At 46.3% G+C, this 17,995-nt stretch overlaps 1 protein-coding gene across 2 annotated transcripts in view; it reads left to right on the top strand.

The window, feature by feature from the left end:
* Positions 1-17,995, top strand: part of Lama1 (laminin subunit alpha 1) — a 124,073-nt gene that overhangs the window by 69,489 nt on the left and 36,589 nt on the right. Inside the window, exons 23-36 of one of the 2 annotated variants that reach the window (NM_001108237.3) lie at positions 852-1,088; positions 2,410-2,553; positions 3,452-3,631; positions 4,444-4,629; positions 5,106-5,233; positions 6,357-6,477; positions 7,655-7,792; positions 9,428-9,549; positions 10,991-11,077; positions 11,332-11,525; positions 11,871-12,013; positions 14,189-14,278; positions 15,190-15,301; positions 16,054-16,216. In NM_001108237.3, coding sequence (NP_001101707.2) covers positions 852-1,088; positions 2,410-2,553; positions 3,452-3,631; positions 4,444-4,629; positions 5,106-5,233; positions 6,357-6,477; positions 7,655-7,792; positions 9,428-9,549; positions 10,991-11,077; positions 11,332-11,525; positions 11,871-12,013; positions 14,189-14,278; positions 15,190-15,301; positions 16,054-16,216 — 2,045 coding nt within the window. Of the gene's footprint in view, positions 1-851; positions 1,089-2,409; positions 2,554-3,451; positions 3,632-4,443; positions 4,630-5,105; positions 5,234-6,356; positions 6,478-7,654; positions 7,793-9,427; positions 9,550-10,990; positions 11,078-11,331; positions 11,530-11,870; positions 12,014-14,188; positions 14,279-15,189; positions 15,302-16,053; positions 16,217-17,995 lie in introns of those variants that run through there. The other variant, XM_039083800.2, reaches the window with a different exon arrangement.

Raw genomic sequence — 17,995 nt, forward strand, 5'->3', positions numbered from 1 at the left:
AGCATCTTTCTTTTTTTTTTTAAAAAAAAGATTTATTATTTTATGATATGTGTACACTGTAGCTATCTTCAGACACACCAGAAGAGGGCATCAGCCCCATTACAGATGGCTGTGAACCACCATGTGGTCGCTGGGAATTGAACTCAAGACCTCTGGAAGAGCAGTCAGTGCTCTTAACCTCTGAGCCATCTCTCCAGCCCCATTAGCATCTTTCAAATTCCTGATTTTGGGTTTTCTGCAAGAACTTAGCTGTGAAATTGATAGGAAGAAATATACATCTATATATCTATATAACTATATAGATATATATTACATAGATATAGATTTATAGATATTGACCTTTAAATATGCTTCCATCTAGTCTATATTTTATATGTTAGTCCAGTATATACTTTCCGGTGGAGTTGTCAGTAGTTTCATGAGAGAATTAGGTTGAATCAGAGAGCTCAATTGATGTGTAAATAATTGCTTAGAATCAGGTAGAGTTGGGTTTTAGAGTAGTGGGACCATGACTTCTAAAATACTTTTGCTGAGTTGATCGCACCATTAGATTTAATTCTAGTTCAGAGTTTCGATGCAGTGTCTCTGGGTCACTAATGTACACACAGGCCCTGCCATGTAGGCCTTGTCCCATGGTTCCTGGCAGAAAAGCTCCACTTAGGAACAGCACAAGGTCAATTCATCTACATTATGGTCCTAGACGGTGTTTTTCTGGTGTCTGAGTTTCTGTACTTTCTGAGGACATTTAAGTTCTGTCCTTTGATTAATTCTTCTCTCTCCCTCTCCCTCTCTCTCCCTCTTCCCCTCCCCTTTCCCCTCCCTCCTCCACCCCACCCTCACCTTCACCCCAGGCTTGCAATTGTAGTGTGGTGGGCTCCACAAGTCCCCAGTGTGATGTTCTCTCTGGCCAATGTTCCTGCAAAGAAGGGTTTGGCGGGCAGAGCTGCCATCAGTGTTCCTTGGGCTACAGGAGTTTTCCTGACTGTGTTCCCTGTGACTGTGACCTGAGAGGGACACTGGCTGACACCTGTGACCTGGAACAGGGTCTCTGCAGCTGCACAGAGGACAGCGGCACCTGCTCCTGCAAGGTATTGTGGGCCCTCAGGCCTCAGTTTCCTTCCCCTGTTCTCCTTTCCACCCTGGGGGCTTCTGACTACTTACATAGACTAATGATTAAAAGTATGGTTTCAAACACTTTATCATCTGTCAGTCAAAAGGCTGATGGCCAATGATCTGGGACAGGAAATAGGAGGTTGGACACTGGCAGGAAGAAAGAGAATTCTGGGGAACAGTGAGAGATAAAAGATGAGATGGGAGAGAGACTCGGGGAGACAGGCTGAGGATGTGCACGTAAACCAGCAGATAGAGAAACTCAGAGAGATGCTGAGGGGGACACTGAGGAGATGAGAAGGAAGAAGCAGGCCGGGATGGAAGGAGAGGTTAAACACTCAAATGATAGACATAGACTAGTTTAAACTAGTTAAATAAGTTAAGAGCTCATTGGGGAATGAGCCCAAGCTTATAGCCTAGGCCTTTAATAAAAAATAATTAGTCTTGGAGTTGAGATTTGGAAAGCTGGGGCCAAGAAAGGAAAAATGGGTTTAAAATTATTGTGACAAGTCACAGTGTTCTCTCCTGACATGGTGGGAGAGTCTTAGAACAGAATTGTACCACTTACAAGGTTGTGTCTGGTGACTGAAGTTCTCTGAAGACAATGATTCCCCAGCATGCACCCATGCACTGAGTAGCCATTCATTCCTGAAGAAGCAAAGTAGCTAGTAAGGCTTAGGGGAAGATCTGGGGCTTTTATAGCTGTGTTCTCTCTGACTGGTGACTGTTACATGTGCTTGCTAAAGTAAAGGAGACTATGTACGATGTTTTCCCACAGGTAAGAGTTTACCGTCACTTTGACTTGCACATGTGTCCGCTGGTTTTCCCAGCATGCTTTGTTCTCAGGTCACCGCCACTCCACTCACTCTAGTCATCTCTGCCAGAAGGAGGAAGTGGCAGCCTGAAACTGGGGTGTTGGTGTAGGGCTAGAGGTGATGAAAGAAGGAGAGATCCAGGGAGGTTTATTTTGTAAGTGTCTTACCATGTCTCCTGGCAACAGTCAGACAGAATGTCAAGGACCCGGCTGGCCTTCACTTAGCCTGGGGTTTTGTCTGGAGGCCCTCAGCATCACCTAGAGACCGTGAATATTCACATTAGCGAATATGTATTTGCAGTCTCTTCCATCACAGTTTTGATCCTCAGTCATAACTCGGGAGTTCTGAGCATCCGAGTTCAGTGAGAGAGGTGTGGCCACCAGAGACTGAGTTTAGCAATGCATGGTATTACTTTGTCTCTGTGTGGACATGAGGTCACTTCTCTTCTTCTTCAGGCATTAACTTATTGTCTTTTCACCTTTAGGAGAATGTCCTGGGACCCCAGTGCGATAAATGCCGAGCTGGCACCTTTGCCTTGCGAGCTGACAACCCCCTAGGCTGCAGCCCCTGTTTCTGCTTTGGTCTATCACAGCTCTGCTCGGAGTTGGAGGGTTATGTGCGGGCTCCTGTAAGTCACATACAGACAATGAAAGGGTTTGGGAGTCAAGTGGGCATTGGGAGAGAACAAAAACATCAGAAATTCTAGGATGGTGATTTCCTTGCTATCCGAGTCAGAGTCTTCTGACCACTTCTGGGATGGAGTGATATAAACAGAGATAAAGACTGTCTATGCCCACCTTCAGCTGGTCTATTGAAGCCTTTTCTCAGAAAGAAGAAATAACTATGGCATCTTCAAGGTGTACTTCCTGTCATTGGTGCTCCAGGGTAGCAATAGCTTGAACTTAATCAGTCATAGTGCCTCTGTTCATCCTGATCCAGGCCTGCAATCCAGATGAAAGGTCTTTCTTTTCTATCGTTAAAATGAAGCTCATCATCTGGCGACCACTGGGGGATCTGCAGATCAAATCTGAGTTGTGTGTGTGTGTGTGTGTGTGTGTGTGTGTGTGTGTGTGTGTCTATGTTTTGTGGTATTTGTGGGGGGGCGGTGTGTGTGTGTGTTGTGTGTAGTGGGGTACAGGTGAGCAGGAGCCAAAGGAGGATGTTGAGTATTCCTACTTTGTTACTATTTGTGGGTGTGTGTGTGTTGTGTGTAGTGTGGTACAGGTGAGCAGCAGCCGACGGAGGCTGTTGAGTAGTCCTACTTTGTTACTCTCCACTATATCCCCTGGAACCTGGGTCTTTCCTTGAACTTGGCGGAGGTTAGCAGCCCCTAAGCCACAGCTACCCCTGTCTCTGTAACCTCATAGCTCTGGGGTTATAGATCGGCATGCAGCCACACCTGGTGTTCTACGAGAGTGTTGGGGATTACATCATGGGTCTTCACATTTACACAGCAAGTGCTGTTACCCACTGAGTTATGGGTACTTAACTCCTAATGTGAAGCACATCTTTCTCCTTATCCCTAGATAACCCTAGCCTCCGATCAGCCCATCCTGCATGTGGTTTCACAGAGCAACCTCAAGGGCACAACTGAAGGGGTGCATTTCCAGCCTCCGGACACCTTGCTGGATGCAGAGGCTGTCCGCCAGCACATCTATGCAGAGCCATTTTACTGGCGGCTACCGAAGCAGTTCCAGGGAGATCAGGTGAGCACACGCCAGCTGAGTTCCCTCCCTTTCCCAAAGAGAAAATCAGAGTCCTTTTCCGATATCCAGTCACTCTTCTAAGTGAAGGTGGAGACGTTCTGTCCTTATAAAAATCCCCACAGAGGCTTGGGTTTTCAAATGCTTTAATTTTTAAAGCTCTTACAATTTCATTCATTTGTATTATTGTTTTCTTTTTTCTAAAGCAATAATTCAATAAGTCCGTAGTGTAGTTGCTTGTAGCAGTGCTAGATCTGACCTGGGAGCCCCTGTGTAGAAAGCAGCGGTCGGTTGGCGAGCCACCTCCTCTGGAAGTGATCAAAGGCTTTCAGTGTGGCACCTTGCCTAAGAGAACATGAGTTCACTCTGATCTTTTATGTTATTCTGGTTTTGTTTCCTGAGATAAGGTTCAGTGTGTTAGTCCAGGCTAGCTGCAGATTTCTAATCCTCAGTGTCCTGGGTGCTAGGAGAACTGATCTGCACTACCATGTGGGCTCACTGTGAACTTTAAATTTTAAAAATCCACCCCAGTGGTCCTAAAGATACAGATGATTTTAATTCAAAGAGCCTGAAGTTAGAATCCTTGCCTCACTGGTTTGTTTCATCTCAGGCTGCATTTGGTGGAATCACTAGCCTAGCTTCATTGTATCTCACAGACCGTTAATAAGCAGCATTAGGCAATTCCAGACCACATACTTGCAGTTGGATAGATACATTGTAACGTGTAATGCCTTTCTTGTAATGACAAGCGTTCCATGAAACGTCCTTAAACCAAGGCTGTACCAGAGGAATAATGTGAGCTTGTCGTTTGTTAGCTCTTGGCCTATGGTGGGAAACTGCAGTATACCGTGGCTTTCTACTCCACCCTCGGCACCGGTACATCCAATTATGAGCCTCAAGTCCTCATCAAAGGAGGTCGGACCAGGAAGCACATCATTTATATGGATGCCCCAGCACCAGAGAACGGAGTGAGACAGGACTATGAAGTGGGGATGAAAGAGGTGATGTATGGTTGCACCGTTGTATGTGCCATAGGGATGTGAACTTTGTTATCAGGGTAAAAAGCCCAGAGCCAGGAGCCCCAGGGAGACAACCTCCAGTAGGCTTACAGAGAGCTCTAAGAGTGACTCATGGCTTCATGAAAGCCAAACCACAGTGGTTATTGCTTATCTCCAGCTTTGATTTCCACTGTGTTGGATGTCCGAGTCAACTGAAGTCCAGACATATTAAATGGAAAATTCCAGAAGCAACTCCAGGCTTTAACAATGTATACTGTTTCTAGTCTCACAAAGAACCCATACATCTTTCTTCCCCACCCTGACCAGAATGTATCTTCCCTTGTGTGGGTCACCTGCCTGTTAGGTTACAGCCCATCTTTGTCAGTCCGTTAACCTACCCAGAGCAGGACTAATGTTTGAAGCTGTCTCTGAAAGAGCTGTGTTCTCTGAGTTTAATTGGTCTCATTTCTCACCCACAGGAGTTTTGGAAATATTTTAACTCTGTGTCTGAGAAACATGTCACACACTCCGATTTTATGTCTGTTCTCAGCAATATTGAGTATATCCTCATCAAAGCATCATACGGCCAAGGACTGCAGCAAAGCAGGTACTTGGAAGCTTCTGGAACTTTGAGTGTTTCCATTATTTGAGGCAGAAGTGGAAAATTTGTCCCCTCATTCCAATGACCTACATCTTTATTAATAGATAATAGATCTGACCCTTATCTAAACCTTGTTCAGTATTGATGGCTTGTTAGTCAGTGTTTTGTTGCTATGATAAAATGCCCGAGAGGAAACATACTAAAAGGAGAAAAGGTTCATTTGGGTTCTATGGTAGATGCTCTTCTGTTGCTGTGATAAACACTCTGACACAAAGTGCATTAGAGAAGGAAAGGTTTATTTTGGCTTACGGTTCCATGGGGCTAGATAATGGCAGGGAGTCATGGAAGCAGGCAGTCAGGGCAGAAAGCTTAACCGAATGCCAAGTGAACTAGAAGTGGGGTGAGGCTGTCACCCCTCAAAGCCCACCCCCAGTAATATGTTCCCTCTAGCAAGGTCATACCCATACTTCTTAAGGCTCTACACTCTCCCACAGTGCCACCCTCAGGAAATACGCTAGCCTGTGTGGGGATATTTCTCATCCTCACCTCAGGAGGGTCCCAGATGAGGAGGTTTGCTCAGCTGGCATCATCATCTACAAGCTGCTTACCTCAGTAGGAGCAAGTGAGCCTGGATGGGGGTGGGGCAGAATGTCCTCTCGAGAGCACGCCCTCAGATGGGGACCATGCTATGAGCATGGTAGTAGCTTTATGGGGTATTCCATCAGGACTATCACACTATAATTATGGATTAGAGATTAAGACTATTCGCCTGTCTGCCATGGTAATGGGGCTTACCAGAAATCCAACATCTTAAAGATTACTTAGACCCCTGACAGCTAGGCTGTCTTTTTGGACCAGTCTAACCACAGTGCTACTTCCCCTGGTACCAGTGGGCTATCATTTGAGGGAATATATTTGGTGCTGGGCAGAGCAGTCCTGGCGGGGTCTTGAAAGGCGTTTAGACTTGGACCTATTCTCCTGTAGGCTGACCTGCTGTGCAATTGTAGTCGGAACTACTCCACTGGGATAGGTCTGGGGCTCAAGACGAGATGTAAATACACAATGTTTCCAGAAGTTTGTCACATTGTTAATGCTTCTTCTCCTGCCTCTCTTCACAATGCTGCCTCAGAATTGCCAACATCTCCATGGAGGTTGGCAGGAAGGCTGTTGAGCCGGCCCCTGAGGGCAAGGTGGCACTGCAGTTGGAGCTCTGTGTCTGTCCTCCTGGCACCGCTGGACACTCCTGTCAGGTAGGGAGGTGTCACCTTCAATTCACATCTGTGTCCTAACTGAAAGCTGGAATATGGCCATTTACGGCAATCCTGCATGGGGGGGGGGGGGGACAGAACACGAGTGTCTACAATGTCGCTTTTGAATTTAAAATGTTATTTTGTTTAAATTCAGTTTTTTTTTTTTTGGTTCTTTTTTTCGGAGCTGGGGACCGAACCCAGGGCCTTGCGCTTCCTAGGCAAGCGCTCTGCCACTGAGCCAAATCCCCAACCCCTTAAATTCAGTTTTATTGACTCCGCCAACTTTTGAATGTAGGAGTCTGCAGGGTCAAATGTACTTACAGTTCTGGAGACACAGTTATTCTTTAGAATATTTCTTTCTCTTACCACACTGAACCAGCAACCTCTAACTCTGGCCCTCCACCTGCTTTCTGTTCCTTGGGACTCTGACTAATCCTAGTTCCCCATCCAAGTGGAATCCTGCAGTATTTCTGCTTTTGTGGCTGCCCGCTCTACTTAGCACATGCCTTCGGGCTTCTTCCGTGTTTAACACATGCTAGACTTTTTCTTTTGGGGGCTGAACGATATCCCATCTTTTGGACACATTCATTATCTTTCTGTGAGGCCTTGACTTGCTTCTGTGGATGCTGCTGTGAGGAAGGGAACATGAATGTCTCTTCCAGTTCCTTTGCGCCATTCTTCCGAGCCTACCAGAGGTAGACTAGTAGTCTTGGCTAAGATCACTTTCAATTCTGGAGAAGCCTGCACACTCTTTCCTCTGTGCCAGGGGCACACAAACACTCCACTACTTTCCAGGCCGGACTCTTGTTCTGCTCTGTTACTCTGGCTTTTGTGCAGAGTCTGGACTTTTGCTTTTGTTGGTGGTAGTGTTTGAGACAGTTTTTTGTTTATTTGTTTGTTTTCACTCTGCAGCCTTGGCTTACTTGAAACTCACTCTGTAGCCTAGGCTGGACTGAAACTCACAGGAGTCCGTCTGCCTCAGTTTCCCCACAGGTGTGATTGTGGGTATGGGCCAGCACGGTCAGCTCCTGGCATGAATGTGATTGGCCATTCTTCCCAATCGTGCCATGGCACTTGTCATGTGCTGCTAGTCTTCTGTCTTCACTGGAGGAGAATTTTCACCCTGTGCCAAGATTTTAACCAGGGTCCACTTCCTTGTTCTTTTTCTTCCCTTTAGGACTGTGCTCCTGGGTACCACAGAGGGAAGCTCCCAGAAAGCAGTGGTAGGGGACCCCGCCCTCTGTTGGCTCCCTGCGTGCCCTGCAACTGCAACAACCACAGTGATGTCTGTGACCCCGAAACTGGAAAGTGTCTGGTATGTTTGCTTGGGTGGGAACTGATCCAAGTTAGCACCTTATCAGTGTGACTTAATAGGAGAAGGCTAGGGACAGAGAAGGCCCTCCAGGGACCTCCAGGAGGACCTTGGGGTCATCTCTACCTAGAAGGCATGGGAACCTCCTCACATCACTGGGAAACTGGCCCGTGTTGTCCCTCAGTCTCCCTCAGCAACTGATGCCCCCTCAACTCCAGTCCTCAGTAGTACATCCTTGTCTCTCTGCCACTCTCTGGGGTGACTCATTCTCTGGAATGACAACCACCAGGAGGCTAGAAGCCACTGTCTGTTGGGGGAGTTGCTTCGTGCTGTACTTGACATTCCCTGGAGAACACCTAGAGCTGTTTCTGTCCTATCTCGTCTTCTAGTACTTGGTCCTTGTCTGCGTAATGCAATGTTTATTGCAATTTATTTTTTAAGGGATCCCAGATACCCCCTCTGCAGGGAGACCCATTTAAGAGGCCAAGAGGATCCTAACAAAACCTACTTTTATCAGTTGAAACAGGAATGAAATTTTAAAACAAAAATGTTCAAGTGTTTTCTAGTTGAAGAGTCTGTAGACGTATTTTGAAATATTTCTTGCTCTGTCATTTCTTGCTGTCAAGGGGAAAAGGCAAAGCAAGGGTGACCACTGCTCAGGAACTCCCGGCTCTGCGCCTCCCCCTTCAGCTGCACCAGACAGGGCTGTGTGCACAGGGGCAGAGCAAACAGGGAGGGACGGAACAGTGCAGATTTTAAATAGAATTGGTGATGAAGATTGCTTGCACTTTGAGCTTAAACATACATCTATGTACTCTTTTTTTTTCTTTGTAGTACGTTCTCTGGCTCAACTAATGACATATTTTAACTCATGTTTATTTAGTTGTTAAGAGAGTTTGCCATGAGGGTCCTCCCTCCGCGGGTTGCTTCCTAAGTTACCTGCTCATTTTCTTTAACCACTGCAGCTGCCTGCCTTTGTGTGACTACTGAACCCTGAATTAGTTACTTTTCTGTTACTGTGAGGTAACAAAAGGGAGAGTTTATTTTGAGTTTCCTTCCAGGGCAGGAGTCAGTCCTGGCAGCCCAGAGACCACAGGTCACCCATACACAGGAAGCCCAGAGGGGATTGGAAATGGGGTGAGGCCTTAAACTCTCCAAGGCCACCGCAGGGTCTTGCTTCCTACTACAAGGTTCCACATTCTCTCAGTTCTCCTCACACAGCATCGCCAACTGGAGACCAAGCACCGGAATGTCCAGGGCGCTCCTCGCTTAAACCACATCCAGCCCTAACGGGCAAGTGGACCCACGGTTGGGTCTCTATGTACTTTAGATCGTATTTTGAGGACCTGAGTTGTGACTATTTTGGGGTGCTAGACCTGTTCACCTTCTGTAGGACGTATTAGCAGTTTCTATCCTGTATTACTTGATATAGTCTTATGCCGAGTAAAGGTCACAGATCTGGAAAAGGTTCCAGAGCCCTAGGAAATATGAAGGAAAAACGTCCCACCTTCCCTAAGAATTAGAGAGCATCTCGCCGATAGGAAGCACGGTTGGTTATAGAGTCCTCACCTGGTGATGTTCATATCCAACAGTTTCCATTTTTTTCCTTTGTCCCTCCTTTGAAATGCGGAACTTCAGAACTGCAGGGACCACACAGCCGGCGACCACTGCGAGCTGTGCACTGCTGGCTACTATGGAAAAGTGATTGGGTTGCCTGGAGACTGTACCCCATGCACCTGTCCTCATCACCCTCCTTTCAGGTAAACCTGTGCTGGGGCAGCAGCTCCATTCTGTATGGGGGCTGCTTCCATTCCTGGCCTCACTTTCCAGTGCTCTCCTCTATTAACGTTGTCCCTGAGGGGAGATAAGCACATGTTAAGGGTGAGCCTGAGTTCTCAGGGGTGTTTAAATAGGACATCTACAAAAGGAAAGCACCGTGTTGGTGCGGAGTGTTAGAATACAACCAAGTTTTAAAGGAGAGGCCCTGTGGGATTTTTTTTTTTCAAGGCAAACTTTAGTTCTCAGCTGTGTGTTCTGCTGTGTGTCCAGTTCCTTTTCGATGCAGGGGAATAAGGCTGGGTATACATAGGCCTAGGATAAAACACGCAGGCCCTAAGAAAAGAAACTCTGTCAGCCAGTCACTCATTTGGAGGGCCATGGCACCGCCTATGCTATTGAATAAGCAATGTGGCACCATTCTGAAAGAAAAATAATGTCTGAACAAGTATTCCACACATGTGGACAGTGGCTATGTGCACCCAGGGAAGTGCACACATGACCATTTCACCTTCTGCTTTACATATTTCCACACAGCTTGGATAATGGCTTTGTTTCTTCCATCAAGAAAGGTTAATCATCCCCCAAACCCTTAGTGGTGATCCATGGGGCAGGAGAGCTAGCAACTTTGAAAGGATCCTGATGGCTTGGTTTACTTCTTATGTGCCTGTGTTTCCTTAAAGCCTCATTACCTAAAGGAGAGAGATTTTAGAGGTAGTGCAGGCTGTGGGCATCCTGCTTACTCCCGGGCAAGGAACCAACCCTGGTTTCCTGCTAGGTTTGGGTGGTTTCAGTGGTTTGCAGTTACCCACTCCCGCCTCCAGGGGGCGCAGAGCAGTTTATCCTTTGAAAGCAAAGAGTGTTGTTCAAAAAGAACCAGCCAAGTAGCCATATCAGGTTACTTCTGCTGGTCTGTGAATGGCTGCCAGCCACTCATTCCTGTGTTCCACCAGAACTCAGCTTCTCTGTGGCTGGTCCTCGGCTCGTGGCCATAGCCTGTGGAACTGTAATAACCAGTGACATTTGGTCTTCCCGTTTTCCACGCTTTATCAATTCCGTCATTAGTAATAAATACAGTGACTCTTCCCAGGATAAGACCCCTGATGATTAGGAAAGCTTTCTTGGGTAGCTAGCTACAGTCCACAAGACTGATATACATGGCACAAGACTGATATACGTGGCACTCACCTGATGCCACCTTGCAGCAAGTGCCTCTTCAAACACAGGGGACAAGAGATTTGTGTCCTTAATATTGCCCACGGGTTCCTTTTGTTCTATAGACTTAAGCCCTCACTCATCTAGTCACGAGATATAATCGCTCGCCGTTTCAAACAGTGAGGACGAATAAACATTTAAGAAAGACTTGAAGCCAATAACTGAAACGTTGTGAAAACAAAACAAAATAAAACAAAACATTTCTTTCAGTTTCAGCCCCACTTGTGTCTTGGAAGGTGACAGTGGTTTCTGGTGTGATGCCTGTCTCCCCGGCTATGAGGGACAGTACTGCGAAAGGTATGATGCTGGCCTGTCACAAGGAGGCAGATAGGGAACACCCATTCTTTTTTATTGCATACGGTAGCAGTCCTGGGACTCACTACAAACTCATGTGTTTGTACAGATTAGGGAAACCCATAGCAAGATTTTCTAAAGTGTGTGCTCTGAATTCCCTTTCACAAAAATGGGTGATTGGCCCAAGGCAGAGCTGGCATGTGTGGCTGGTTGGTACAGACGTCTCTGTCCTGTGCCTACTGTCCTCTTTCCTATAGGTGCTCTGCGGGCTATCACGGCAACCCTCGAGCAGCGGGTGGCAGCTGCCAGAAGTGTGACTGCAACCCCCAAGGCTCTGTCCACAGTGACTGTGACCGTGCATCGGGGCAGTGTGTCTGCAAGCCAGGAGCTACGGGACTCCACTGTGAGGAATGCCTGCCGAGACACATCCTGATGGAGAGCCACTGTGTGTGTAGGTGATTCTCCTGTGTGTGCCTAAAGTTGGGTTTCCCTCACTAACGAGGGACTGGGACCTGGCTACAGTACCCACGGAGTCAGTGGGATCCCACAAAGCTCACTCACTATATACTTTATATTTTACTGCATTTCCTGAATGCATGTTGCCATTAAACCTGCTGAATGGAACCTTAAGTTGTGTGTAGATCAGCCAAGACACCTTTGATTGTGGTAGGCTTTTTAGAATATAGCCCAGGCCAGCTTCGAACATCACAGTTCTGCCTCAGTTTCCCAAGTACTGACTGCGATTACAGGTGTGCATTGCACCCAAATGTTGTTTTCTCCCCTTGTTCTCTTCAAGCTTGTGATGATGAATGTGTGGGTGCTTTGCTGAACGACCTGGATTCTATTGGTGATGCTGTCCTGTCTTTGAACCTCGCGGGTGTTTCCCTTGCTCCGTACGGAACTCTGGAAAATCTGGAAAATACAACTAAATATTTCCAGGTTGGTGCCAGGGGTATGGAGATGGTAGATAGGAACATCTGTCACTAAGGGAGGAGTGGGGGCGTCGTCACCCCAACCTTTCAGTCCCCCATGACACCAGTGGCAGTGACCTCATCCACACCTCACTGGAGTCTCTGGGAGCTGCTTCTCACAAACTTCCTTGGGCATTCTACGCACGGATTTTGTTCTACCTTCTGGAATTAGGCAGCACCCCTCACCCCTGAGCCCTTGCCAGGCCCCTGGGTATTTGAAGAAGCTATCTCAAGTATAAATCCTAGAAATCACCCTGGACCATATTTTCTTTGGTGTTGGTTTATGCCAAAGATGAGCCACTTTATTATGTTACATGTTGTTAATTTTAATTAGAGTTCCAGGACACAGAAAATAGTCTTCCTCCTCGGCTGACTACTAAAATCTCCAAGGGTCGATCCTTGGTTTATATTTTATCAAGAGATCTGGTCAAAAAAGTCAGGAAAGTTAAGAAATTGACTCAGATAGAGCCCTCCTCTGGAATGCTACTTCTAATTGGAAACATTGCTAAATTATACTTTTATCTCCACACTGTAATTTAAAATAATCTATTCACTGTGTCATGCAGTAAGAGGGATGGCCATTACTAAGTGATAGTTTATAGACTGAAGCCTTCCCCTTAGTGTGTGTTCACACGCGCGCGCACACACACACACACGCACACACTCACATGCACACATACACTCATACATACATCATACATACACTCACTCACATATTCCTATACACACTCACATATGCACTCACACATCCACACACACCCTTAGACAGCACTCACACATTCACATGTACACACGCACTCAGATATACACTCACATTTATACAGGCACTCACACACTCATATGCACACATACTCTCAGATACACACTCCCACACACTCACATACACACACATGCACTCACACATTCACACACACTTACACAGGCACTCACACACTCACATTCACACCTGCCCTCAGATACACACTCACACACGCTCCCATACGCACTCACGTGCGCTCACACATTCACATACACATTTGTACAGGCATTCACGCACTCACACGCACACATGTAACTCAGACACACACTCACACATGTGCACTCACTCCTGCATGCATTCACACACTCACACGTGCACACATGCACACACACTCATACACTCACGCAAACTTACATGTGCTCACACATACTCACACATGCTTGCATACAATCACACACAACACTTCCCTCCCACTCACAAACTCTCACTCACACATGGGTCTGGGAGGAGCTGATAAGCTCTAGGAAATATTATATTACTTTTTGTTACATATCAAAATGTGCTTCTGAAGGATGGAGAGTCTACATTCGTTTAGAAAATTCCACAAAAGGCAGGAAGGAAGAGATATTTCAATTCCTAGTCCAAGCAACATACAGCCAATCAATAAGTGATGTGTTCTGCCAGTTAGGTCACAAGGATATAATTGTGTTTTGAATTTATCAAGCTACTAAATAGTTGGTTCAGATTTTAACTAAGCTTGACTGGTTTGTCTTGATGTTATCTACCCATTCATCCCCTTACAATGCTTTAAGCTCACATTCAACACTCTTTGGAGGGCGGGAATGTGAACAGAATTGGTTCTGATTTTTACCAGCAGTGAAATTGGGCAACGTACCCACACCCTTCCTAATTAGCAATGTAACCACGCTATAGCATTGTGAAAGGAGATTAGAATGTTGGAATGGATTAAGCACTTAATTATAAACCATTGTAAAGGCTTCTCCTTATTGGATACATTTTAATTTTAGCCTAGTAAGCACTCTTTTATGTTTTGACAATTATCATTAATATTTTATAACTTTGATAGTCAAATGAAGCCACAATTGTTCTACAAATGCCACCTATCTAAGATTTTGCTCAAGAGACCAGAGCTTGAATTTATGTCCCTGTGGGAATGTCTCCAAAGGGGGCAGCATGGAGGGACATTGCTGTAATTGAAGGTTAATGGTGACTGAACAGGAGCCCCTTTCTTTTAAGTAACTGTTAAAAGCAATTAGGATGTCTTTGTGTGTACTGAAAAGCAATTAGCCCATGACTCTCTTAAGAATGGGACACTTTAAATGTGAAACAGTAAGCAGTATAATCGCTTTAAGCAATGTAATGTCCATCTTTTGTTTTTCCTAGGGGTATTTGCTAGAGGAAAACGCCAAGAAGGTGCAGGCAGAAATCCAGCTTGGAGGTATCGAAGAACAGACAGAAAATCTGCAAAAGGAGGTACGTTCTCTACAAAAAGGTCCGGCTCATGGCAGCCTGCCAGCACAGCCCCTGGGAGCTCCTGGGTCCTACCTGGCAGGTTCACAAGGTTCTGATGAGATGGACACCGGACACCTGTCATACTGTCAGGCAGTTCTAACCCCATGAGCTCCTGGGCTGTGGTGGGCAAAGGCTCCTGATTGGTCACTGTCGCCACGCATGCTGAGGAAAAACAGGGTGGTCTGCTTTGCACTTGCCTTTTCCTAACCTGAGCGGTGCTTTGTGGAAGCTGAGCTAGACTCCTTTTCCTAAATCTAGTCTATCATGGAGTTTGTGAGGAGCTCCATCCCTTTGCTGAATACCAGCCCGCTTCATTCGTCTTCCCAGGCAAAGCAGGCCGTGTATCTCCTAAGGAGCATTTGTCTTGTCATTCAATGACACGGGACAGTCTATAATCAGATGCTAATGCGAATGACCCCATTTAGGGGGTCCAACTACCCTTTCACGGGGGTCACCTAAGACCATCAGAAAGCACAGATCTCTTCATTACAGTTTGTAAGAGCAGCAAGATCACAGTTAGGAAGTAGCGACTAAAGGAACTTTATGCCTGAGGCATCACCCCAACATGAGAAAATGTATTTTAAAGGGTCGTAGCATCAGGGAGGTTGAGAACCACACTGCAGTATGAACACAGGACACATCCTGCCCTGCCAGTCATTTAGACAGTTTGTAAAAACAAACCATCTTTTCCCCACGCTGAATGTGTCTAAAGTGAGTCTAATACCCACCTAGTCAAATTGGAGCCCAGAAGTATTAGCCTTGGTTTGTGATAGCATACCATTTTAGTTTGTTGCTTAAAAGAGGCAACCGCTAGGGTTCAGAAACGTGAATGGTACTCAGGTAACTCATCCGAGTCCTTTCTGTCTGCTCAGCTCGCCAGAGTGTTGAGAAGCCATCAGCAGGTGAACACAGCAATGGAAAGAACCTCCAATAGGAGTCAGGCCCTGGCCACGTTCCTCGAGCAGCTTCACAGAAACATCAAAGGTAGTGTGGGCAGACCCTCCACTGGGGACTTACAGACAGTAAGAGTCACGGTCACCATGTGATGTATGCGAACAGTGTGGGACTGGGCTTCCTAGGGCTAAGGGACTGGAACATCCCATGGAAATATCCAGGTCACAGGCTCTCACAGTGTTTCCCGTTTTATATTCTATATTATTATGCCTGACTCTTGGGTCTACATCTCCGGCCCTGCCACACCATCCATGCAACTTACGCATAAGAAAGCTGACAGGATTGGGGCTTCTGTTTGGTGCCAACCAACCACCCTTTCAGAGTACCTCTGCCACTCCACAGTCCCATTTAACACGCTGTTGTTGGTTTCTTGACTATTAGAAACTATCTGTGCTAATCATTCAGAACTGTGATGGGAGGCTTAGAAGGCACAGAACATGGTACCGATGATATTTAAAGGGAATGAGTAAGAGAAGGGTCAGAACAAGAATTGCTCAGTGAAAGAGTGGTGTCAGGTAGACACTGCTTAGTTATCTAGAAGATACTGTTGCAAAGTCAGTGTCTGCCCAGGCACTGGGCAACATGGTAGTGAACACAGAGCCAGCCCTCGTGGGTTTCTGAGTGTGGAAGTGATTTCAGAGAGCACTCGGGTGCACAGGGTGCTTAGAGGTCTAACCCAGCCTAGATGTTCAGTGTTGTCCTCACCAAAGAACATTCTACACACTTCCATTCACGGCTTTCTACCTAGAAGAGACTTACTCCCTAATGAATCTTCTCTGTAGAAATCACGGAGAAGGTGGCAACATTGAATCAGACCACAGGTGAAGATTTCCAGCCGCCCGTTTCTGCCCTTCAGAGCCTGCACCAGAACATTTCGTCTTTGCTGGCACTTATAAAGAAAAGGAATTTCACAGAGATGCGGCAGAATGCCACCCTTGAGCTCAAGTAAGTCCCGAGCGTTATCCAAACACCATCAGTGAGAACTAGGCATCTGAATGCTAGGGAGGGAAAATGGTGTTGAAAGTGATGTCTGAGAATTAATATTTCTAGAGAAGGGCCACTGCCCGGGAAAGGAGGGGTTAGTACCCCTCCAAATGTAGAAAAGTGAAATCAGTACAATCCATTCTGGTCCTGTGCAATGGGCCCCTTGCTGTCTTGACTTTAGATTAATTTTCCCTACCACAAACTAAGGAGCCCGGTGAACTGCTACTGTAGATCAATTACTAGGTAATCTGTTAAAAGGGAATAAAACCAGACCATAGGCTCTGGGACAGACGGGCACTGTCACAGTCACTGAATTGGTCATACAAGCCGTCATAAACCCTCATGCATGACCCTGGAGAATGGTTGTACACGGACTAGGGAGCTTTTGACTTCCTTCCTGGCCCTTTCTTACTTAGCTTTTCTCTCATACAGTTATTGGCCAACATCGTCTTTCTGTCAGGCAGGCTCGGGAGTGTTTTAATTGCTTACCCAAGTCTCACTAAAGCTCTGCTCTTCCTGGTAACATTCGAAGCGTTTGTAAATTTTGTTACTGTGAACTTGCCTGTGATCCATGTCTCAGGCAAGCTGTTTTTCTCATTTTTCCATATTGCTATGCGCTTTAATATTAAATATTTATAGTGCACGGTTTCTTCCTCTTCCTCCTATCCCTCCTCCCCTTCCTACTGCTTCTTCCTTCCTTCTCCCTCCCCTCCTCCATTTTCTTCTCCTCCCCTCCTTCTTCTCAATATCCTTCTTTCTCCTTTTCCCTTCTCCTTTGAGACAGGGTCTCATTGTGTATCACTGCTGGCCTAAACCTTAGAATTTTCCCACCTCAACCTCCTGAAAGCCGGGACTTCAGTCTGTGTTCCTACAAACAGATTGTGTCCCTGTTGCTGTATTTCAGGGTATTATCTTACCAGAGGAGACAGTAGGAACTGGATCATTTAATCAAATCATCTGTGTTGCATTAAATAATAATAAAAAAAAAGATGCACGATGCTAGGGCTGGCTACTCTCTGGCCCCAGTGGGCTCCTTGCCTCCATGGCTACCCCATGCAGAGACTGCCTATCTCCTGAGTGCCTCTCTTGCTTTGGACTCTGCCCACATTCCCAGCCATCTGCCCCCTGCGGTTATAGTCGCAACTTCCAGTAACACAGAAAAATCAAAACTCTTGTAATTTATCAATCAGATTTATGTCAGTAAATTCTCACCCCACCAAATGTCCACACGATAGATTCGGAGCCAACTGATATTGATAAGAGCTGACAAATTGTCCTGTAATCACCCATCCCTTATAGATATTCATAGCCACCTGTGGCTATTTAAAGCCACACGGATCTGGGTCCTCTTTCCCTTCCTCCATCTTCCTTCCTTCTCCCCTCTCCCTACTCTCTGTCCTGTTTCGAAAATTCTCAGCCTGCCTTTCTTTTTCACTGCCCAATCACAGGCCTTGCCTTTTCTTGTGCCTGCCCTCACCTGCACATAGACATCTGTTCTTTGGGGATGTCTCATGCTCACTTTCAGATTAATTCCACAAGCATGCTAAAACAAAGCACTATATGCTTTTCCTGCAACACGCACCTCAGAGTCATACCCCTCCCTTTGTTCTTGAGCACATTTTTTTTCTTTTACCCATGGCTTTGAGTAACTAGAACTTAAAGGGAATGGCTCGTGGTTAGATAGGGGTTTGGAACAAGGTCTCCTGGTCTAGTTACTTGGTTCAGTGGGCCTGGGGAGGC

This window comes from Rattus norvegicus, chromosome 9 (genome assembly GCF_036323735.1).
Source record: "Rattus norvegicus strain BN/NHsdMcwi chromosome 9, GRCr8, whole genome shotgun sequence".
Taxonomy (NCBI): domain Eukaryota; kingdom Metazoa; phylum Chordata; class Mammalia; order Rodentia; family Muridae; genus Rattus; species Rattus norvegicus.